General features: G+C 31.6%; 4 protein-coding genes across 17 annotated transcripts in view; 1 reads left to right on the forward strand and 3 right to left on the reverse strand.

The window, feature by feature from the left end:
• Positions 1-14: 14 nt before the first annotated feature.
• Positions 15-13,326, forward strand: LOC135835871 (prohormone-2-like). 5 transcript variants are annotated; one of them, XM_065350335.1, is made up of 15 exons: positions 15-143; positions 324-445; positions 506-588; positions 680-871; positions 1,828-2,072; positions 5,255-5,319; positions 8,046-8,083; positions 8,213-8,379; positions 8,586-8,669; positions 9,213-9,356; positions 11,151-11,223; positions 11,941-12,075; positions 12,148-12,236; positions 12,354-12,463; positions 12,949-13,326. In XM_065350335.1, exons 7-15 carry the CDS (start codon positions 8,058-8,060, stop codon positions 13,039-13,041), a joined length of 921 nt encoding a protein of 306 aa, XP_065206407.1. In that variant the 5' UTR covers positions 15-143; positions 324-445; positions 506-588; positions 680-871; positions 1,828-2,072; positions 5,255-5,319; positions 8,046-8,057; the 3' UTR covers positions 13,042-13,326. The 5 variants fall into 5 exon arrangements, 4 of the variants coding, with proteins under 4 accessions (XP_065206407.1, XP_065206406.1, XP_065206405.1 ...); XM_065350334.1 differs by lacking the exon at positions 5,255-5,319 and having other exon boundaries at positions 12,949-13,047; positions 13,121-13,326; XR_010556963.1 differs by lacking the exon at positions 5,255-5,319 and having other exon boundaries at positions 16-143; positions 12,354-12,458; positions 12,949-13,047; positions 13,121-13,326.
• On the reverse strand, positions 12,723-14,946 carry Rpp30 (ribonuclease P protein subunit Rpp30). 2 transcript variants are annotated; one of them, XM_065350339.1, is made up of 9 exons: positions 14,708-14,946; positions 14,474-14,628; positions 14,323-14,397; positions 14,172-14,240; positions 13,885-14,088; positions 13,736-13,803; positions 13,567-13,646; positions 13,299-13,491; positions 12,723-12,895 (listed from the first exon to the last, which is right to left on the reverse strand). In XM_065350339.1, the coding sequence occupies exons 1-8, from the start codon at positions 14,790-14,792 to the stop codon at positions 13,337-13,339; spliced, it is 891 nt and encodes a 296-aa protein (XP_065206411.1). In that variant the 5' UTR covers positions 14,793-14,946; the 3' UTR covers positions 12,723-12,895; positions 13,299-13,336. The 2 variants fall into 2 exon arrangements, with proteins under 2 accessions (XP_065206411.1, XP_065206409.1); XM_065350337.1 differs by having other exon boundaries at positions 12,723-13,491.
• Positions 14,947-16,739: 1,793 nt separating this feature from the next.
• Positions 16,740-19,799, reverse strand: LOC135835881 (juvenile hormone acid O-methyltransferase-like). 3 transcript variants are annotated; one of them, XM_065350352.1, is made up of 7 exons: positions 19,622-19,799; positions 19,350-19,498; positions 18,999-19,185; positions 18,747-18,922; positions 18,511-18,643; positions 18,280-18,427; positions 16,740-18,177 (listed from the first exon to the last, which is right to left on the reverse strand). In XM_065350352.1, the coding sequence occupies exons 3-7, from the start codon at positions 19,182-19,184 to the stop codon at positions 18,008-18,010; spliced, it is 813 nt and encodes a 270-aa protein (XP_065206424.1). In that variant the 5' UTR covers position 19,185; positions 19,350-19,498; positions 19,622-19,799; the 3' UTR covers positions 16,740-18,007. The 3 variants fall into 3 exon arrangements, with proteins under 3 accessions (XP_065206424.1, XP_065206423.1, XP_065206425.1); XM_065350351.1 differs by having other exon boundaries at positions 18,999-19,191; XM_065350353.1 differs by lacking the exon at positions 19,350-19,498.
• Positions 19,800-20,373: 574 nt separating this feature from the next.
• LOC135835880 (zwei Ig domain protein zig-8-like) overlaps positions 20,374-24,024 on the reverse strand; it is a 294,812-nt gene continuing 291,161 nt past the window's right edge. For all 7 annotated transcript variants that reach the window (XM_065350350.1, XM_065350344.1, XM_065350346.1 and 4 more), the window contains 2 exons: positions 21,177-21,331; positions 20,374-21,065 (listed from right to left, as the gene is read on the reverse strand). In XM_065350350.1, the coding sequence (XP_065206422.1) occupies positions 21,210-21,331 (122 nt within the window). In that variant the 3' untranslated portion in view covers positions 20,374-21,065; positions 21,177-21,209. The remainder of the gene's footprint in view (positions 21,066-21,176; positions 21,332-24,024) is intronic.

Consider the following 24,024-nt stretch of genomic DNA (forward strand, 5'->3'; position numbering starts at 1 on the left):
ATTTCAAAAATTACTGATGTGACACGAGAAATTGGACTTTTAAAAGTTTAAAAAGAGCAAAAATGTTATTTAGAAACTTTGGAGGAACTTTCTCAGCTCTTGGTGGACTACCTGTGCAGCACTTTTGCATATTTTCTCCAAAAGTAAGCAACATGATTCAATTTTATTTCAATCAAAATGCGCTAGCTTCAACAAGTTGCAACCTACGATATTTGTCAGATGTTTTGCTTTCATCAAAATTTATTCGTTTTCAAAATTGCTATGACAAAAGATATGTTTGGGATAGTGATATGTAATTTTGAAAGTAATCTTTTTATTAACAGGCTGCTACCACATCACATCATACTCGCCGTAGATCTATAAAAGTCACCATGGATGTTCACTTTTTCAGACATACTTTACAACCGAAGCCTGGGAAGGAATGGAAGCGCTTTCGAATTTCCAAGTAATAATCAAGATCTAATTTGATCAAGGATTAATGAATTAAATTCAATGTAATTTTTAGGCATAGAGAATCTTATTGATGTCATCAGAAGTACGATGCCCGATGCCTGCTGTTTCTGAAGCTGACTACGGAATCTGAATCTTGTTAGTTGTTCATTCTTCTCTTTTGTATCTAGTACATACATTTTTAAAATTTTGTAAAGTTTCTCAACGTATCATTTTCTTTTTTTTTTAGGTGTTTTCTGTGGTTCGTTGATACTTACGGAGAAATTACCAACTTTTAATCGAACTATTGGCAGTAGAACTGCTTGGGCGGAGAATATGAGAATTGGTTGACTTCAGAACTCGATCAACATATTTTCATGTTGTTCCATTGAAGTATTCCCTCTATTAATGAGTGGCAAGTGTGCTCGCCGTCGATAAATAGGTAATTTTTTGACACCGATTTTTATGAAAATAATTTCATCGAATATTAAAATGATCAAACATGAAATTCAAATTTCTTTCTCAAAATTACAATTAATTTTAGAAAGCCCGATGACAGATTGCCACAAACTTCTCCCCGAGAAAATTTTGAAAAACCATCCTTCCATAGGTTCATTCTAAATAATGATCTCTAACTATGCTTTTTAACCTTCTATTGATCCTTTAAAAAAATATTAAATAGCAATTTTTTGGCAGCAGATGAATAATGATAACCATTTGAAAGATTAATGATGCTAAATTATGCCATAAGTGTACTTCGAGAACGAAGTCAATCAATAACAACCCCATTTTAAAATGTTTTATTCATTGTTACTCGTTAATTTATCATCCTTAAGTACACACACGAGGTACATACAGCTGAGCTCGTGCTTTTGCATTAAGTTTCCTAACGTAATTTAGTCATCTTCAGGCTTGAGAAACCTGACTGAATGCTTGTAAATAAAATGCGTTTCTTTTACTCCGATTTGATAGGTTTTCAGATTTAAAGGTGAAAAAAAATCGATTTCAGCTAAAAGGTACGAGATTTTTTTAATATAAAAAAAAAAATATCCACCTGTTCACAAGGATACTTTTACTCACGAAGGAAAGTAAATAATGAAAGCGTTGTCGTATTTTTCTAAAACAATGAATTGTTAACGAATGTTATTTAATATCCGCAAATTTACCTACTGCCAGGTTGTTCTAATGTTTCAAACACCCTTCGCTCAATTAACTGAGAATGCTTTTTACTCGTCCTCTGTCTTACTGACATACCGTCCGTAAAAAGTCGACATTCTACTTAAATACCTTCATTTTGAAAAGTTTTAGCTTACAAAGCAAAAAAAAAATCATCTTCAACGATATCAAGCACGATTTACTTGAGAAAATAATGCTCATTTTGTTGTTCTTTTTGCTTAGGGCGTTTCCCCGCGTGCTTATCCTTTGACGCAAGCTACGTGACAAAAACTTGAAGCTATGATGCTTTTAAAAAAACCTCCTGTTGCTAATAAACAAAAGCATCAAATAAAAGAGCAAATTTTACTCCGTTTGAACTGCGCATACTCATCAACAGACCGAAACCTTTGTTGCATTGCGCGAAATTTCACGGCGAGGATACTTTTATATTGAGTGCCGAACGAGCAACATTATTCTGGATATACGAGGTAAGAATAAACTAGTAAATATATTTAGTAGATTTACGAAAATTCATTTCATTTTATTTAATTAAAAAAAAAATTATAATTTTAAATGCACAGAATACAATTTGATATTTGGTTGAAATTTAAAAACACAAAATTTAAAAGATTTTGGATAGGAAGTATTAGATCAAATAAATTTAATGTAAGAGTACATCTCATTAGCATTTCAAATTGCTTATTTAGGTAAACCAGGATGCAATCCTTTAAACGAGGGATTTATTTTATTCGACGTTTACACAAATTTATTTTCATTATAAAATGTCGAGTAGGATTTTCAAAATGAAAACCAAGCAAAATTTCAACATTGGGATTATAGTCGAATTACGAGTTTGTGAAAATTATTTGTAATGCATTGTGAATGGAGAACATCTCTGCGTATTGTTATCGTGAAATATTTAGATAATAAGTGGAAACTTTCGTCAGAGAGATGCTTTCTACAGAGATACCTAATCGATTTGACGAAAGGATTCTGTAAACAGTCGTAAAGATGAAACGTAACGCTTATCTTGTCATTTGAAGTGGTATTACTTTGGTTTCAATGCTTTAGGGTGAGCTTTTCAACTGAAATGCTGCTTATCTTTGTTGTACATTACCCAACATCTACCTGTAGTATTTTTACGTAGACCTCACATACACAATTTAAGGTTTTCCAGACATTCATTTTCTAAGCAGTGGAATAACTTTCCAAAATACGTTTATGAAAACATCAAATTCTCTCGTATTATCTTTCGTTTTGTTGGCTTAATAGAACTGTTTTGGAGTAAAGTTCCTTTGAAAAGGGTTATAGGCAATTTTGTTTACATTCATGTCAAATATTTCATCATATTAAGTTACCTGTGTTTTTTCTTCCTCATTCAGAAGGTACCTATTCGTCATTTTAGTTATTTTGTAATTTTAATTCAAGTCCTCTGTACGAGTAGGTATAGGAAAATGTGCAAAAAATGTGAAACTTTCCCATATACACGTAAATTTCATTTCATGAATAAAACAACAGTTCGATTTAAAAACAAAATGAATACTGTTACACACTCGTAGGCCTACTCGACTCAAAAGTGTTTTTTTTTCTAATTCCTTTTGACAAACAAGCGTGTAGGTAGGTAAATCTATGTATGTATTTCAATTCGTTCGCCAAAATAATGCCACTTGGAATTGGTAATGATGAAACTAGCTACATAAATATTAAACTGCCAAAGCTAGTGGTATTTTTTTCACACTATCAATCTTTTTCATAATGTGAAAACGTAAGAAGTTACTCACGTTTGTGAGTAAAAATCGTTTATTTTCTTCATCGCAACGATCTGATTCAAGTTTACAATGTAGTCAAATAAAACTGCATGGCTGTGGATAGAATTCGTTTAATATTTATAGCACACAGCACACAGTTAGAAACTTACTCGCGTCAATTTTTTCGTGATAAGGGTTTACTTAGGAACGTTTTGGGTTTGTTTGAAATTTTATTTGCTCGAATCCGCGGTGTTCTTTTAATATAATTGCATTAGCATTTTCATTGGTTATTTACATTTACCATTGTTTGATTCTAAAATTTTATCGTGTAATTCGGTTAGAATACGGAAAACGTGTGCTCCTAAAAGCACCCACCTACGTATCTGTCTACACGTTAAATTCTAACGTTATTTTGACCTCTTTTGTATAAGATTAAGATGGATTTTGTCCGCGAGTAATGGTTTCGAATACCTGCAGTTTTATTACGGTCTACGTCGTGTAACGTGTGCGGATTTTCTTACCGAAAGGGTATATTATCTGAAAATGAACATGGGATGTAAGAAGTAGTTTAATGGCAGGAGGTGCATGTACATAGGTATATTCTATTGTATTAATTCACATACAATACAATATACATTTACATATTGTTTTTGATTTGGGTAGGTAATTAGGTATAGGTATAATCATGTGGGTACCTACTTCTAATTATCATGGAAACTACTTGATCTGATACTGATCAAGTTGAGTTAAACGGAAAAATAACGGCAAAAGCGTCGTTTCAGAAATGGGAAATTTTGATTTTCACCCTTCTCTCTCTCTTCCTCAAAAACTGAATTTTTCATGGAAAATACTGCAGGTAAAAAAAATAATCAAAAATTCAGGATTGTAAAGATTTTTTTCTCAATAAGGTACCTATTGAATTTATGATAAATTTGAAAAAAAGTTAGTTATATTGAGAAAAAAATATTGAAGTTTTATCTGCACAAATTTTTCAGAAATTCATTAAGAATGTTGCTCTTTTGATTTAAAGTAGGTACCTAACCTTTGTGGCTATGTTCGTGAATTTTTTCCTCTAAATATTTCGGTATGCTTTGATGTCTTAACACTGGCGTCTGAAACCAAACTGACATATTATGTGCCCTATACATTCATCAAAAATATCAATTTCAGCATGTCCGGCATTTTTAGTCTCATCTCGACTACTTTGATGAGTAGGAAATTGATAAGTAATTTGGAAATTTTTTTCAGTTCATTATTATTATTAATATAGGTACATATTTCTGAATGAAGAAAGTTGGGTATAATTCAAAAGTACAAAGTGTGCATTTAAATTTAAAAAAAAAAAAAAAAAAAAAAAAAACTGTAAAAATGTATTTATTTCTTGACAATTTTTCAAATTTATTTGTGTATTTTTCTTTTGATCTAGACAGACAAATGACGTTAGCACTACTAAAAAAAAAACGATCTCTATTTAGAAACGTATTGATGATACCTGAGAATACAAAAGGCGTTCCAAAACTCTACTGTCACTTTATTTTACCTTCGCCTACACTACTTTCTTTGCAACAAAATGACGTCGGATTCTTAAAATTCGACCTTCTTGTTCTCTTGAAGAAATTTTTTCGAGATCGATCAGACCTAAGAAAGGATAGGACATGGAAAAGCTAAAAATATCACATATTTTTTACCTCGTGAATTTTAAAAAAATTGTTGTTTTTGATAAAAGTTGAAAACTTTTGATTAGGCACATATTAAAATTGTTTTGAAATTTGAGATCAATTTTAATTTACATCAATGGATGAAAATTTAAAAAAAATTGAAAATCTAAATTTTACAAACGATTAAGGAGAGTTAGAGAGAAGAAATGATTCGAAATTTGAACATGGATTTCTGAAATCTGCCTTATTTCACATTGGTTTTAGGGGGAAAACTTTAATGCTAAAATCCAGAGTCACGGATGCATGGAATAGGCTCAAATTGGAAATAGGTACGTACTTGCTTTTTAAGCCATTTCAAACAATCCTATGCATGCATTTTTCAATTCATTGAATACCTAGTTTTTGAAAAAATACGGTTTCAATAAATGTTGGGTTTTCATAAAAAAGTCCAACTCATAAACTGTGATTTTTTGTTTTAGTACTTCCTATCTAGCTATTGCTCCGCATCTCTTTATTTGGTTTGATCGACCGCAGAAAATTATTTTTCACGTTATAGGCCCATGATAAACGATCTTTCGTAGAAATTTTTTGTGAAATGCTCTTTTTTGCAACTCAAGGATCAAACACTAATTTTCTGTCTATTACAGTTGAAATTGAGTACAATCAAATTCAGATGCTAAAATTTATTTTTGAAAATTCAGAGGAATTTTTGAAAACTAAATTGAAGTAAAAAATGTTGAAAATATCAACATATTGAGCTGGAAAGCTGAAATTCAGTAGTACTCTATTTTCGACAACCAAATTCGATTAAAAACAGTTTTGAGACATTTTGTCCTACAGTTCTGAAGCCTTCAGTAAATTTTTCGATCATATATTTTCTACGCATTGAGTCAACTGGAGGTGCTTTCAAATCGTTCTGGAGCCTCCAGAAAGATTTTCAAAATTTCACTTTTTTAAAAGATGCCTTAAAATCTGTCTATAAGAACAGCACTTATAAAAATTGAGAAAATGAATGTTATTATAGCTCCTGAAATTTCGACTGGTGGGTTTTTTTTTGCATATTCTTTCGATCTTTCTTCATTCATTCTGAAATTGTCTTGCTGGTTAGACCACTTTGAAAATTTTTTAGAACTATTGGAAAAATCTTTTTAGTCTCAATAAACTATAGGCTTACTGAAAATAAAAAAAAATAACTTGAGCAGTCTAATTAATGAAAATTGTCTTTCAAGGGTTTCGTTCAGTTTGATATCAGTTTTGATTTGACCGATTCCCTATGGTAATGAAGGTCATCTTAATCTCAATAAATATGCAATAACACAGAGATAGAGAATATAATAATGCTGTAACACCTGTCGTAATTCATAATTAGACCATATGATGAACAAATTACGTATATTTGAATGGTTACTTTCGTATACCGTGTACCGTAACTAGACCTATCAACTGATTTAAATTCATGAATATACCTATTTCCATTTATGTGCTAAAAGCATTTTCGTTCAAGATATAAATTTATTATTCAGCAGTTTCACCTACGCACTCTTTATAAATCGACTAATTTGCACCAAATTATCAAAATAAGTTTCGGCTCGAAAAAGCTCGCGTAGCTTTTATAATAGCTAGGTGTGTAATTTTATTAGTGAGGGAAAAAATTACAAAATTAAAATCTCATCTTTCAAAGATTTTTTACAGCTGCGAAAGAAATTAGTTTTTAATGAAAGCGACGTACTAAATTATTACTGAATTCAATTAACCTACCTGTTATTAAAATTTTCAAAATTCAACAAAATAATGAAAATCAATTTTTTACCGTCCTCTGTGACTTCATTACGTACCATTTGAAAAATTCTAATTGCGTTTTGTTTGCCCAATTTTTATTTTCGAGTTGATTTTTTGAAATATTTTGTCTGAAAAGTGTATCTACTTTTATTCAAAGTTATATTCCTTCGAAAGAATATTAATATAGATTTGTTCAAGTTTTTTTGGGTTTTTTGTTTTATATTATTCTCCGAGTTTTATCAAAAATATATCCGTAATATTTACAATTTTCATTTTTTCGTTTTCCTTTTTGCAATGAGTTATTCGAGCAGATTTTTTCCATTTCGTCAAATTTATTATTTTCTTTTAAAACACATTTTAGCCATTAAGTATAGTTACAATTGTACAACTCTGGATGGTTTTATAAGTTGTTATTTCCATTGCGAAAGAAATATGTAGGTAGGAAGGTATCTAAATAGAACAGATTTTCTTTTTTGTGCCGGGTATTTGGGATTGAAACAAAATGGCTAATAAAATTATCGATTAGAGTGTATGAATTTCGGTTCGGAATGAATTTTCAATTTCTGAAAAGGTTTTTATTTATTATTTATTCGCCTGGTTGACGAATCTACGAAGAGAATTGAATAAATCTGACCGGCTACGAAAATAAATCAATTCGAGTTTTATTATTATTTTTTTTCATCAGGGTTGTTTTTGTACTCTGACGTTGATCTTGATTTTCGTAGTATTGTTTTCGTTGAACTCTATCTTCAAAAAAAGGATAAAAATAGTACGAGGTTATTACGTATAGAAAGAAATTGTTCGAGGGTAACGAATGATGATGTAAAATAAAGCCATCAGAGTACGGATTTTTCCTTATAGTGTAGTTGTAATGTCCCCAGATGAATGTTATTTTCAAATTAATAAACCTACATTCAATTTGTCCGGATGAGATGATTCGTTAAACGTTGAAATCGATTCGCGATACAACAGGTTTTAACGATATTGATATTAGAATCTGATAACCTTTTCAAATTTCGCGAGTGTTTTCAATGAGTATTTTTGAAAGTCATTTATAAAAGGTATAGGTTTCTTAGGTTTTTGTACCCTTGCTACCTACACTCATTTGTTGAAAAACATTATAAAAATAATATACCTACCTAGACTTACCTATGCACGTGTTTCATCATTTTTGATTTGTTGATATTTTATTCGCTACAACTTTCATCTAATTGAATTTATTCCTGTATAGAGATAGAGTAAGACTTTAAAATTTGTCCATATTTTTGTATTCCAGATTCCCAAGACGATGGCACGACACAACAATCAGTCTGGGTAAGCGTTGCAATATAATTTCATCGTCGAAGATGATTATCCTGCTATTCAAAGCATAATTAGCTGTGAATTGAAAATCATCGCCCGGTTACGACGAACGCGCCCTAAGAAAATATAATTTGGTTACAGGTCTTGCAAAAGATGTATGCATTCGAATTACTGTTCAATTATTAAAGTATTCACGATAATTTTCATCTCGGCTAGTTTCGATGTCGGTACCGTATGTGGGCTACAATCGATCGTTTTAGCAGATTTGAAACAGGTAGAAAGGGCTCCAGCTCGTATCTCTAATAAAGGTAAGCCAAGGAATTGATTTTGGGACGTAAGGTTTCCATGGTGACGAAATTTTTTTCGCTGCAAATTCTCTCCGTTTTATAACTTAATGCAAACTATGCTATTAATATTTTCATAACGGCAATTTTTTTCCTCGCGAAGAATCATCTTTCATTTACATGGCGCCGTGTGATGCTGTAATATGCTATTTCTTTTTTGTATTTTTCAGTTAAGCGAGCTCAAGAAGTTGTTATGTTTGGCAATCAACAGAATAAATTATCCGAACATAATTATGTTCGAGCGGATAAAAGAGGTAGGTGTTTGTTTGTTTGTCTGATTGGTTTTGATCCATTTGACATGAATGTTTTTGAAAAGGTACCGACGGATTGAAGTTTTTTATGGTTTATTATTTTCCGCATTAAGATGCCTAGGCGGAAAATTTGAAATTTTGAAATAAAAAAGAAAGCGGAGATTGATAAAAATATGATCAATTGTGTCAACCACAATTTTGTGGTGTTCAGTTCTTTTTTTAATCCAGGCAATTATTCTTGCGAGTCATTCAGTGATTAATGAAATTGAAAGAATATTATTAGGCGTATTTTATCTTTCTATTTCTAAAAAAATGAAAACAAGAAACAAAAACCTGTAGATGGATTCAGATTTAGATCTGCTCAGCTATCATCAAAATTGATTTTTAATAAAAATGAATAAATAAAAACAGTTCCAGCCTAGCACAGATTTTAGTCAGTTGTGGCATTTCTCAAAAAAATTATAGGTAATCTCAAAAATTACCTCACTGATGCGAGATATTTTACTACCTATTTATTGAAAATTAATGTAACATTTTTGTTGACAGACATTCCAAATATTCCAGTACCTGATGTACAAAACAATTTAGACAAGGATGACTCAGATGATTCAATTCCTTATGAAGCAATCGATCGCATACCAGCTTATCAGCAGTTACCACTTCGTTCTAATTATTATTACGAACGTCCAGGTAAATGCAATGAATTACCTATCAACAAATTTTATTTGACGTAAAAAAGGGTAGTTCTAGGCCTACCAACTTTTCCTTATTGGTGATGATGTTGGTCTGATTCTCTTTGGAAAATTTGAACTAGGCTGTTGATACCTACTCATTGTTGCGAATGAAACCGCGTTACAAAAATTAATTTTGTGGTTCAGAAAATATGTAGAGTAATCCAAATTAGAAGTAAAGCATCAAAACTACATACATTGTTTTGGAATTTCTTGGCTCATTTGAAAAAAAATGACCAGACATAAAAATGGACTTACTTTTTTTAAATTTTGGATTCATTAATATTATCAGACTTACAATTAGATTTTTTTTTCATTTTGGTTCATTGAAGATTGAGTCATCAATTCATCAAATTTTGATTAATTCACGAAATTTTGACAGAAGAATGTTGAATATGAAGTATTTTTTTCTCTTGCAAACGTTAATTGAAAAGTTTGAGCTGGGATTACGAGTGACCTTGAATTATAAAAAAAGTACGATTCGTTATCAAAAAAAGGGAGGGGTAGGAGATAAAAATTGTATTCAAAAAGTTGAAACTCGAATCAACTGTTAGTACGAAATAAAAATTATTCAGAGTATTCAAAATTTGGCGTTCTATTAATATCGGAAGGAGGATGGAGCATTTCCCTGTTCTTTCGGAGGTGTTGACTTTTCAACTCCTCTCCATTCCTTTCCAGTTTTGAAAAGTCAAAATTGCAATATCAAAAAGGTGCTGGTTTTTTTCTTTCAAAATTGCAAAGAAGTTTTACCTGTGCTAAAATTTTGAGAAGAACGAAACGGAACGCAAACTTCTGTTTCTGGAATCCCCGTTTTCGTCAAAATTCCAAAAAAAGTCTTTCTTTATTTCAAATTTTGATTTTTTGCCAAAATTGCGAAAAATTCTGATTTTTTTTCAAAATTGCTAAAATGCGTTGTCTTTTCCTCAAAATTTGTAAAGAAGTTATGTTTTTCCTCAAAATTGCAAATAAGGAATGTTTGGCAAAAAAGTTTTTTTTTTTTTTTTTTTAATTTTGACACCAAAATATTTTTGCAATTTTGAAAAGGGAAAAAGACGGATTTTTTTTTTGAAATTTCAACAAAAAAAAACAGGATTTTTTGAAAAAGGCTAATTTTTTGGATTTTAATAATAAAAAAAAAGGGAATCTACTTATTTGAACTTTTTTCGGCGGTTTTCAATTTTTTTTTATCATGGCTGAAGCTAATCCTAATTGACCTAGTAGAGAATTAAAATTTTCCAAGTTAATACTTTTTTCAGTTTCGACTTTCTAGACTAATTTTTACCCCTATTTTAAGTGTTTTTGATTTCATGTAATGACTGAAAGGCACTGTATTTAATCCGAGGAGTTTCTCTACCCTTTTACAGCTTTTAAAAAGTTGACTTCGCGCCCCTTTTCTGCGTCTTTGCAAAAACACACCCTAATGGACTCAGAAAGTCAACATTTGGCGACTTAATGTGCAGAATGGATGTGGTCTTTTGACGAGCTAGACTATTAAACTTCTCTCATATTTTTTTTTTCATATGTATTAATGGTAAAGATCAGGGAAGAGAGGGGAAGGGCTTGACATTATCGTGTAGTAAGGTCGAAAAACGACGCTTTGCAAAGCGTCGATTTTGGTCTGAGCCTACGGGGGAGGTGTAGGCAAAAAATCCATTTTTTCCGTCTATCCTATTATTAATTTTTTTAAATTATTAAAATCAAAAACTTACTAATGTGAGTACATTCTATACCTTGTACTTTTTATTTTCAACAGAAGTCTACGATATGGAAATGTACGAAGATCGTCAGAAAAGAAATATCCACAAAAGATCTCCTTTAAAACGAAGGTAAAATGCTCACTAAAACAACAATACGTACGCTTTAGAATGTAGGTTGTACCGTCGCTCAAAATGCGTGTTAATGTTTCACGTCTAACCACCGAACAAATTTGCTTTTGTAGCACCATTCTAGTTTAATAATTAATGGCGGATGAATCTCAATTTTAACTGTCTCCTATTGAATGGAAAATTCATAAGAATAGAGCTTTAGGTGTGTTTTAATCATGTATGATTTTATTACGAGAAGCCATGTTAGCCTTTTCCCACACAATGTAACGTACAAATTGGCGGTATTAAACTTTGCGATTAGACCTGAAATAATGCGGTAGGCGAAAGTATCGTCTTACTCGTTGACAATATACCAAGTTGAATTTTACTTTAAATTGGCGGTTTGTTAGTTTTGACAGATGGAGGAAAATAATCGGATTAGTTCTCGTGCGTATTTATACTCGACTACCTTTGCGTACTTTTGATACTACGATGACTTTTTTTTTAATCTTATTATTTTGAGATTTGCGAGTTGTGATTTAGTGAAAATTCAAAAAAAAAAAAAAGTCATTCGAGGGTTTCTACACGGATTTAGTTGTGATGAATCATGTCACAGTATGCATTGCTCACTTGAATAACTTTTATGTGATTTACCTAACCTACCAATTTGTTCATTTTTGAAAAAAAGATTCTTTGACGTAATGTGTAGTGTAATTAATTGATTTTTTTTTTTGTTAGTGATCGAGTATTTCGTTCAGTTTCCGAAGACAATGGACGAATAAAACGAGAATCTCAACTAGATCCGGAAGAATTACTCTCTCTGTTAGCAATGTGGGAAGCCGAGCAACGTCGTAAACATCCTTCAGATTCGAGGTACTTATTTCAAGTTCATTCTAAAGCCGAAATGATTCTGTAGAATAACTGTAAAATAAATTTACTTTGCAGACCTCAAGTTCACTATGGCCAAACTGAATACGAACCCTATACAAACGAAGGTCTGAACGAAATCGAAAATGACGACGTAGATAGCGAAGGTAAATACCAAATACCCACTTGATTAATTTAACAACAGCTGCGAACTTGACTCATCAATGTTTACATAAATCAATCACCAATGAAAATGTCAGATGTTGATATAACATTTTTTTCAGGCACTTGGTTAGACGAGCCATTATTTCCTCACCGTTACAACCTGAAACCGCGATTTTATCCGCCCTACAATAATTTAATCCCGAGTAGACCAGCGAGGAGATACAGTTCGGTAATTTTTCTTTAAAACTGAAATCGAAATTATAGTTATTATTTCACACGCCACGTCGGGTGAAAAGTATCTAAAAATATGATTTGTTTATCTTTACTGTTTCCTAGTTGAAAACAACCACCACCGTATAATTTGTAAATCGATAAGAGTTTTATGACGTGAAAGTTTTCGTACCTATTTTTTTGATGATTTTTCAGTCGCGTGAAAATACGCGTGAACAGTGAAGAGGCTTTATTGATTTTGAAATAAAACAAAGGCGTACTCGAGAAAAAATTTAATTAAAAAAGCCAATAAACAAACAACAACATTAAGTTATTATGAACAAAGAATTACTCTCTATAGTAGACAATAATAAACAGGTTCTTCGAAAAAATGCCTTTTTAGTGTATTTTACGCAATTCATTTAATTTCGATTTCATACTTTTATTCGTCCTGTAAAAAGAAATAATACAAATATACCAAAAGTAATCAATTTCATTTCGCAGGATAATGATTACACGCGAGCATTATCGCAATTGGCGCAGAACGGTCGTCCATCTGATCAACGCAGTCCATTCCAAAGACGACATATTCTATAAGAAACGGTTCGTTTAATCGATATTTAAAAATAAATTCATTCCGTTCGTATTAAAGTGTTTTTTTTTCTTTACGTTGTAGGTGTTACCATAACGATCAACATGATTGGTCTAACTTAAAATATTTTTATTATTAATTCTCAAATTTATACTATTAACACTTGAATATTAATTGCACTTAAGGACTTGCGCTGTTTTACATTGAATAACGTAATTTTAATCTTATTATCTACTATTTTCTTACCAAAATTATAACTTACCACAATAAAAAATTTTTCTTTATTTTTAGTCATTTGTTCTACGTTGTTGTAAGGGATGATATACTATGGGTAACATCTGACATGTGATCGTTATTAGAAGGATTCAGTTTAGTTCTTTTGATACTTGGTTCTTCGTCATCGTCTTTAGTGCTTAGTTCGACGGTAATGGCAACCTTTCCATATCTTCTACCAGCTGTAATGAAATTGGTATTATTATTATTAAGTCTACAACGAATGCTCAAAAGATGAGAATTTAATAATTATTTACCAGCAGTCAGTATCAGCATTTTACAATTACGAGTCAATGAACATTTAGATTGCTCTTCACTAAGCCCAAGTAATAATCCTCTGTAAAAAAAATATGATAATTTAAATATTAATTTGTGCAGTAATATCAAATGAATATGTAGTATAATGAGATTGAAAAAAATGCTCACAAATTTGCTACATCAAATGGATTCCTCAACTCGAGATAGTTAACAGCACCACTAGAAATTATAACATTCTAAAAAAAAAAATTAAATTAAAATGGTTATTTAACGTATAGCGAAACCATTTACATACAAAGGTAACTTGAAAACATTACTTTTGATTTTCCATAAATGTGAAAATATTGAGCCATTGTGATAGTTTCTTGTCGTCTCACAGATGATTTTAAAGCTTGCGAATACATGATTTCAAAATATCCATTTCTATCGGTCAACTGCTTATGTAATTTCCGATTCGGTCTATAATGGGTAACTTCAATTTCAAATGATAACAAATCGATAGAACTATTGCCACAAGCGTGCTGTAGAATGAAATATAATGTCATCGATATCCAAAAATTACAATTACCTAAATCATTTCAATGTCAACGAAAAAGAATATTACCTGATAAGCCACATCAGTTGTAGGTAACACTGCAGTAATATCATAAGATTTGTACTGTTGAGAGCTGAACTGAAATTACAATAATAAATGTATTAATTTTACTCGATTGGAATTTCACGATGATACCGAAAAGTACGCAAACTGAACGTACCACTTGTTTAAGTTGATCCGGCTTTGAAAATACTATCGTGATCCTAAGGAAAACTTTTAATTTATCTGAATATTTCTGTAAATTGTCATGTCAACTCGATTAATCCAATGCAGCAAAAAATTTAAATCATTAACGCAATTTTGCTACTTACAGAGATCAAATTTTTCTGAGCAGAAATCAGTTCTTTTGGAAGTATCACTAGATTTGAATTATTATCTTCGTTACCTTTTTTCTTCTTACTGGGTAACTTTCCGTCGGTTTTGCTCACATCGACAGTCCAGTTCAAAGCTATCGCTTTATATCCATCTGTCATAAGTAGAAATGAAATTTAAAAAATTGATGAGAACAATGCAAAAAAGATTTGAAAAGCATAAACTATATTTACATTCAATGACCCTCTGGATGAGACGATTATCTGCATTGTGAGCGATATTCAGATCGCAGAATCCATTTACTGAAGGAAAGCTCATATCACTTGTACTATTGTGTATAGATGTAATATATGAACATTTTACAATTTAAAATTCTGGTTCTTCATTTAATTCAGTTCTTCAGTATAAATTTCATTTCGGCGGTCCATCGAAAAAAAATCACATGGTAAATATTATTGATAACGTTAATGTTATCAAACAACACAGACATCATCAAAATGGACAAGCATCTTGTTTTTGAAAAAAGTCCAGCGCATGCGCAGTGTTTTTTTTCTGAAAAACGCGTTTTTAAAATTTTAAATTTTTTATTTAAAAAAAAAAATTGATGAAAATTGAAAATAATGAAAATTAAGAAAATTTATTTAAAATATTGAAATAAAAAAAAATTCAAAAAATTGTTTTTGGTTCTATAGTTCATTATCATTGGTATTTGGTTGAATAAAAATTTGAAAAATAAAGGTTGAATTTCATATTTTTGATTTTTTGAAATAAATTTTGAATGCTATTTTACAGATACTAAACAAACCTAAACTAATTATAAATTAATAGAATTATTGGGACTTTTCATCAGTTTTTTGTTTTTGGTTACCTGAAAATTTCGATTCGAAGTTTATTCGATGACTCCAGATGAGAGATGACTCATATATTTTTTGAAAGTTTTACAATTTTGGTTACCTACATTTTGATCAGGGCTGTAAGGTAATTTATGTTGGTAAATTACGGCGGTATTTTACCGTATTTTACGGTATTTTACCAAAAGTTTATTACCGTATTTTACCGTAATTTACCAAAAAGCTAAATTAACACTTTTTTTTTCATCTTTCCTTCATAAATTTCCAAATTTCCATGGAATTTTATGATTTGAAAGTTACCAAAAATTTTCCCCATAAATTTCCAAAAAATCGGGGATTGTGGAGCGGTCCGGGAGCAGGAGCCGAAGCAAGAGGTACTTGAAATTTTTCTACTGGAGCCGGAGGTGGAGGCGGAGGCACTTACAAAAAAACCCCAGAGCCGGAGCTGGAGCCGGAGGTATTTTTTTTCAAATAACCGGAGGGGAAGGCTCTAACCCCCCCTCCTCGACCTCCGGAGGCGGAGCTGGAGGGCAGGAGCCCCCCGGAGGGTACCCTTTTTGGGGCCTTGCTCCGGGAGCCGGAACAGGAGGTTCTTGAAATTTTTCAAGTGGAGCCGGAGGTGGAGATGGAGGTACTCATAAAAAATCTCCGGAACCAGAGGTATTTTTTTTCAAATTTGGAAGCCGGAGCTGGATATGGAGGCACTGACACCCCCCCCCCCCCCCCGCGATTCCTGCAAAAAATGTCCATGGACAATTTTCTATATTCTTTAATAAGATCTAAAACAGATGAATATTAGAAAATTTACTTCAGAGGCAGGTCAGAAGTTCTGAACTTCGAAGTCAAACTACAAAAAATAACTCATCATATCCAAATTAGTAAAATACCATAATTACCGTAAAATACCGTATTTTACCGTATTTTACCGCCGTATTTTACCAGCGAATAAATTACGGTAATTTAACAGCCCTGATTTTGATACATACCTACCAAGTATCTCAATCTCATTACCCCTCTTTTACTTTGATACACAACACCGGCAATGGCAGCTGAGGTCAGTTTTTCATCGAAACATCACAGAAAATTCAAATCAACTTGTCAAACAGAAAACATAAAAATTCACGGAGATACAATATACAGAAATTTGTAAAGAAAAGTTCAAGGCTCGCAGAAACAAGAAGTGAATGGTTGTCGGAGTTCATACGCATTTTCGAGAAGTTGAAAATACTCGGAAATTTTATTAAGTAACGAGTTCAAGAAACGTGACGTGGTAGAATTAGAAGAAAAAAATTTCAATGAAAACAATATAAGAGCATGATCAAGGATGTAAATTACATAGGTAGATGTGAATTTAAAGCAAGCGTTTTTGAAGTGAGCAAGCTGAAATTAAATAATTAGAAAAGAAGCACATGAATTTGAATACTAAATTAAATTTTATTTCAACTTTCAAGAAACAAGATCACCTGTTGAAAATTGTATAGTAATAACATCACTGAAACACGAAATTAAGCTTGTGGTACGAAAAAATTAAACGTCCAACTTCTCATTATTTTAGCAAATGACAAACGAAAAAATGAAAATAAATGAATGAAAACAAAAAAGATCCACAATTTACCATGCCTACCGGCCTACGATTAATTAAATGCACTGTACTACCTAATGTAAGAATTACGTCGGTTTTGCACAAATTGCGGTATCTTATTCCTACTTTCAGATTGAATTGTAGACATAAGACATTACTACTGCGGTAATTCCAGGATGGTTTGCCGACATCGACGAATAATTCAGTGACGCGGTGAAGTAAATTGAACAGGAGATCGGTATTAAAATAAAAATATGTAGGTACCTAATAAGCAATTTTCATACTCCGGATTTCTCGATATTAGAAGGACCGAACTGCAGTCGTCTTCTTGCAATTCTACGCTTTGCCCATTCTTTTCTCTGAATTTTTCTTCTTTCTTTCAAGAGCAATCTTCTGACTTCTTGTTCTAATAACATCGCCAGACATCTAATCATAGCATTTAAGATCTCTGAATCCATAATTATTCTGAAGAATAACTTGCATAAAATTCAAAATTGTGTTCAAACTAAATTAAACCACAAATGAAAGAATCGATGTTATCAGTTTATCACTTTAGACCTCTCGGAAAGTTTACTGTCTGCGTGTGAACACAAATCGGCAAGTTTACTGGCCACTTAGAGCATATAGTATAGCTACATGCTCTAAGAGGAGTTGTCTTTAAGTATTCAATAGAATGGGTCGTTTGACTTTTTTTTTGAAAAATTAGAAGGGGATTGGATATAGTCAAAGGATAAAAGTAATAGGTGGACCTCAAAAGATTGCAAGAAAAATTTTGCATCTCTGGCTTGAACCTTCACTTTTTTCACCAAGGTTTCAAATTTTAATATTTAGCCTACCTATATAAAAAATGAAAAAAAAAATTTTTGAAAATTTTTCAGGTGATGTTAAGTAGGTAAGTAGGTATGTATTATATAATTTTGGTCTTATTAAAAAATGTGTAAAATGATCCAAAAAAAGCGTAAAAAAATTTCAAAAACGGTATTCTTATTTGAAGTAGGTAGATTAAATTTAATATGATCAATCACCATTCACCACCAATGTGGCGTAGGTAGGCTACACAATAAGTAGGTTTCAAGTATTAATTATACAGATCTTAAAATTTATTTTTCAGCGAAAACCGTGATCACAGAGTACTCATAAGTGACTTCGTTTGTTTCATGTAAGACACATAATTTCTCATCCCATAATGTTTTTTTCCAGGCTCGATCGTATTCATCTAAGACATTTTGTGGAATATTTTTCAGGAATGGGTTTACTCCGTCCATCCATTCTGAAATAAAAATTACCACATAGCCAAATCAATAAAATTCAACTTTATATCAGACAGCTGGTGAAAAAAAACTTCCTTCAGGCTTTTTTATTCGTGACTTACTGTGGAAAATTTCTTTTGTAGGAAACGTGTAAGATTTCATTGCATAAGAAGAATTCTTAATATGAAAACCTACATCTTGAAATAAATTTCTAACATCAGATACAGGGTCATTGCTGTAACGATAAGGTGATATAGTATCTCTGTAATTCTGTAAATAAGTATAAACCAATAAAAATGGAAGCGTTCTTACACACACAAGCAATCAAAGGTAGGCCAACACCTTCAACTTACCTCCATATAAGGGGACCATTTTGGAGAAGCTGCCAATAGCTCATGGAGCGGATAATTTGGACAATCGACGACCAGAATAACTAAAATTTCACCATCTGATTTCAATACCGAATACATATTCTTCATTGCACTTCTGCAGATAGGTAGGTAAATATAAATTCAGTTACAACGTACAATATACTCAGTGCTACAGATTCTGCTGCCATAATTGTTGCCTATTCTACGGATAAACTTACTGCTGATCAGGTATCCAGTTTAAGCAATAAAATGAAAACACCGTATCGAAATTTGACTCGTATTTTTCAACAATTTTTGGTTTGGTTACATCCAGAACTTCGAAATTTAAACGAGGATCGGTCCAATATTGACTTTTTGCCAAGCCTATCATCGTTTCAGACATATCAATAGCAAGCTACACAGATGAATTCGAAAATTCAGCTGATTTAGTGAACGAGAACATTCAAATAGGTATAATTTCGTCATTTTACCAGTTCTGCATCTCTCGGAATTAAAGGCAACAAATAGTTGCACGTCGTGTCTCCAGGACCACAGCCAATATCAATAATTTTCTGTTTACTGCTCCATTTTATTTTCGATTTGAATTCCTGTAAAAGCATATCAACATCTCGAGCTTGCACCGCGTGATATGCATGATATTTTTTAGCATGGAACATCCTGAAACTGCATAATTATATACGACAAAAATGTCAACTACGAAGAAAATAGGTATAATTTATATGTACCTACCTAATTCAAAAATAATTGAGGACTTTGTTAAGGTATGCCCCAAAAAAAACAAATTATTATATTTTATTAATGCATAGGTACTTAGTACTTACAATAAAAATCAGGTTCAACACAATTTTAGGAATTAATGCTGTAACTCGATCACTTTTCTTTTGCAAAATAAACTCGCAAATGATTATTCAAAAGTAGGTAATATTATAAAAAACAAAAATGAACAGAATTCAGATTAACGAACATCTACCTGAAAAAAATACCATTAGAAAGAAAAAAGTTCAATTTTCGGTTTCTTCAAAGTATTTTCATTCGATTCTTACTACCTATTTGAAAATAAGTATGCTACACTAAAAACGATAAAGTTATTTACCTTTTAAGAAATACCAACGAAAACTCTGTTCAAGTACTTGTAGAGATAAAAATTTGAAATTTAACTTGTAAAAAAACATGAATATCTACTCAAAACGACGGCAACGAATATGTACGTTGATTATAACGAAGACAACAAGAAACAAAATTTTTATACAAATTTATCTCACTACCAATAACAGATGAACTGTGCTATAGCTAATTTAATATTCGAAAAATTTGTAGGTAAACAGAATAAATTACACGCAAACGCCTACGGCTAATGGACAGAAGGACAAAACCATTGCAAAACGCACATTGGCGTCACACAAAGTTCTTCATACTAATTCTTCGATGGACGATGATTGTAATCAGAAAATCATTACTTTTATGTAAATTCAGAACCGGTTCAATATTTACATATTATCAACATTTTCGATTAGAAAACGGTCAATCAGGAAACCTTTAGCACATTTCCCTCGTTTCTGTCATGCTTAAAATGGGTTCAAGCGATCTGCCTTAGGGCGGCCTCAGAGTAGGCAACTTATTCAACTCGTACGTACTACGTACATACCAATCCGCTGTTGGGTCAAATCCTGTTTTAAAAGTACCAGTTAGTTACGTCCAAATTGAAAAAAAATATGCTGAAAAATTCGTCGAAAATATTTACGAAGTTAAAATTAATTTAATAAAAATATTTGATAAAATAAAAATTTTATTATTACCAATATTTTTCACAGAACATACAAAAATTCAACACTTAAAACACACAAGCAAGAATTAAAAATGTATTTAGTAAATTATATGTATAAGGGTAACAAGAACATATTTTATACTATTTACACAATGAAGTAGTATTATTATGAACAGTTGGTATAACGGAAATATTGATATCGTAAAATACGTGTGTCTACTTTCGAATTAAATTTTAGTCAACCCGCAGCCCGCAGCATTTCGATAAAAAATTTCATAAATTTATAATCGATTCTAAAAAAAAAAAAAAAAAAAAAAATTAGAAAATAACTAAAAAAGGAAATAAAAAAAAAGGAAACTAGGTCATAAATCACATATGATAATATTCTGCTTTCGAATTTTCCATAAACTTTGTAAACGGAGATTAAAAAATAACTTATTTTATAGATTTGGTTAAACCGAAAGAAAAAATACGATTTATGATCCACAGCGAAACAAAACAGAAAAAAACGCGCAATAAAACTTAATGTAATTAGAACCACTGAGATCATTTGTGATATTAAATTTCGAATGGGGGCGAAACTGATGGAATCCATTATTCGTGTATTTTAAAATACAACCGAGCCTTGTGAAAACTTCCACGTTTTTTTTTTTAAATAAATATTTTCTGTATTCTTCGGGTTTTTCTCTCTTTCAGTTATTCTTTTCAGTTTATTTTCGGTATCACAGTTCATTAACGAATTTTCAATGTAACTACAAACATTATAATAAATCTGTAACAAAATAATAAAAAAAGATAGGTATGAAAGATGTTCACATTTTTCCAACTGATGTCTGATAAGAGCCAGGGAAATGAATAATTTATTCGCCTTAATATACCCTACCTTAATTTACATCCTTCATTGCATACATAAATGTCACCTTCTTGGCATATGGTAATTGGTAACCATCAACGAACAAAGTGTTAATAAGCAAATGGTGATCAGACAAGAAACCATGGTATTTGAACAACCGCCATGTATCGCTGCAGGTAGCTCACCTGAAAAAATTACTCATTTAGTTAGAATCTCAACAGCAGTGAAACTGAAAAAAAAAAAAAAAATGAAAAAAGGAACGATCCGTGAGAAAAAAACATCTTTTCCGGAAGAACACCAACATACACATAACAAGTCAATAAAAAGATAAGCATTTCAATCCGTATAAGTTGATCTGGCATCCATAAAATTGAACGTAATTTATGGAGGAACATGCTCGTAACATCTTGCGAACGGAGGCCACTCAATTTTCTAAAATCTACGCCAACTGATCCGCTCAATATTTTTTTTCTGCGCTTTTGAATAAAAAATGAAGAAAAGAGATTGAAAGTTTATGTGTCCGAAAATAAACACGATTCTATAATGGTTCGCGAATTCATGTTTTTTCTGTATTTCGTTGACCCTTTAGAAAAAGGGTTATTTCTTGTCGAATATGGTTCGAAACGCAATAAGGATTTTTTCGGTATCGTATCTTTGGTTTGAATCGCCAGTTGGGTGCGTAGTACAAGTAGATAGGTACATTAGGTACGATTCCGTAGGCATTTTGTGACTATGTTTCGTGCATTGTACAACTCCGCAAATTAGAACAAGTATATGTTAAATAGGTATGATTAGGGACCTATTTGTATTACATATGTAGAATCTACCTACATTACCACTCAGCCAAATTTCAATTTAGTATTTAATTCTTCACTCTTGTTCGTACGTTACATTGTTAGAAAATTAGATTAGATTCTCAAGTTTTCAAGCGTTGAAGATTTTACGTTAATTTCGTTGTCTACAACGACAAGTAGCATACTTCCGGTCGTTTTATACATTTCCGTGTAATAGAAGTTGAACCGCAAAAGCCCCATCGAAATATTTAAATTAGTTTTCCCTTTAGTAATTAGTAAATAAGTGAGTTGTGATTTAGATGCTTTTTCCCCAATTTATAAGCGCAGGTATGATTATTAAATATCTTGTAAAGTACCTACCTACCTACCTACCTACCCTATGTGTACATAACCACCTACACTACGCTTTGCTCTTTTATTTGAAAAGAAATCGTACTTGTACCTTTTTCATATAATTTTATAACAGAATTTAACACTTCAAAGATTAACAGAAATGCGGATTATCGATTGTAAAAGCAGCTTAACTCAAAGTACGATAATTGGACCGCAGTAAGCGATAAGTTTGCTTAATGAAAATAGCGAGACGGTTATTTCCAGTATAATTAATGCGGAAAAGATTAACAAACTTTCTGATCTGCCAGGGAGGAGGATGGGATTTTTCTTTTTTCTGAGAAAATGTGACGTGTACTGCGGTAATAGGTCTTAGCGATTTGAATGCTAATTCTCTACATTTTGATATGAGAACTACAGTTGTGGTTTACTTTACACATTAACTGGCAAGAGGCGTCGGCGGACTTTAATATTTTTTAATAAAATGGGTGGCTAGAGAAGAGGTGAAAGTTAGCCATAGGGAGGGGGGAGAGGATCCGTTCAATTTTTCTTTGAAACATTAAACAAAGAATTCCGAAATCTTGAGAAATACAAGTTGGGAGTAGGTATTCGGGTAGTTTTTGATAATGATAGAAAAAGTTTGAAAAATTCTGTTTATTCTTTAAAAATCCTTTGAGAAGAATTTCTACTTAAAATATGAGCTGGAAAATTGAAAAATAAAACTAGTTATCTCACTAGGTATTTTTTGAAATACCTACGCGAAAACAAGGAAATTGTATTTTTTAAATGCATTTAGAAAGAGGGAAGATCCTCCCAAAATTTTAAAACTGGAGAGGAAAGAGCAAAGTCTCTCAGTATCTTTTTCTTTATCCGTCATAATCAGTGGGTGTTTTCAGACCCAAGCGAGGACCTGTGGTTGAGACAAACACTGATAAGTGGTGTTTCCAGACCCAAGTAAGCGAGTCTTTCTGCCTTTCACGTTTTTTCGCCTTTTCGCTTTACCGCCTTAAAAAAAAATGTTGCTAAAGTTCTTTATCAGGGGCTGTAAAGTGCGAACAGCAGGTTTTTATGGGTAATAGTCAAATGGGTGTCTGAAAATAATTTTAGAGAAAAAATTGCTGAAACTAATATACAAAAAATTGTAAGTAAATTTTGAAATTTCAGGCAATTTTCACAGCTGATTTTTCAATAAAACAATAGTCATAATTTTCAATAATTTTTAAAATTTTTTTAAAAATGAAGCAAAATTTAGAACAACTTAGGGAAGAACAGTATGATCGGATTAGATCGGTTCAGACCTGATTAGATTGTATACATAGTTGTACAACGACATTTTGAGTGACTACCTATTTTTGAAAACTTCACAACTAAACGTCCAATTTTTCCAACTTTAAAATGTTCAACATGAGAAAGGGTGAATTATTTGAATCTTATTCATTCAATTCAACTATTTGAAGATACTTTTGGCAGAAATGCTCCATTTTTACATTAAAAAAGAAAAACTATTAGGTAGTGATTTTCAGTAACCTATTTTCTAACAACAACAAAAAAAAACATCCTAAAAACCACAACAGACGAAACTATAGCATATTTTTATTCGGCCGAATGATTCAAAAAAGAAAAAAGAAAAAAAGGTGAAATATGGCATGCATTGAAAGCTAAGAAAATGTTTACGGTCTTTTTTCAACATCCTGAATTGATTGAAAACGATTTTAAGCCAATCTGAAGTCTTTACAATGGATTTTTTGGTCCTA

This window comes from Planococcus citri, chromosome 2, assembly GCF_950023065.1.
Source record: "Planococcus citri chromosome 2, ihPlaCitr1.1, whole genome shotgun sequence".
NCBI classification, from domain to species: domain Eukaryota; kingdom Metazoa; phylum Arthropoda; class Insecta; order Hemiptera; family Pseudococcidae; genus Planococcus; species Planococcus citri.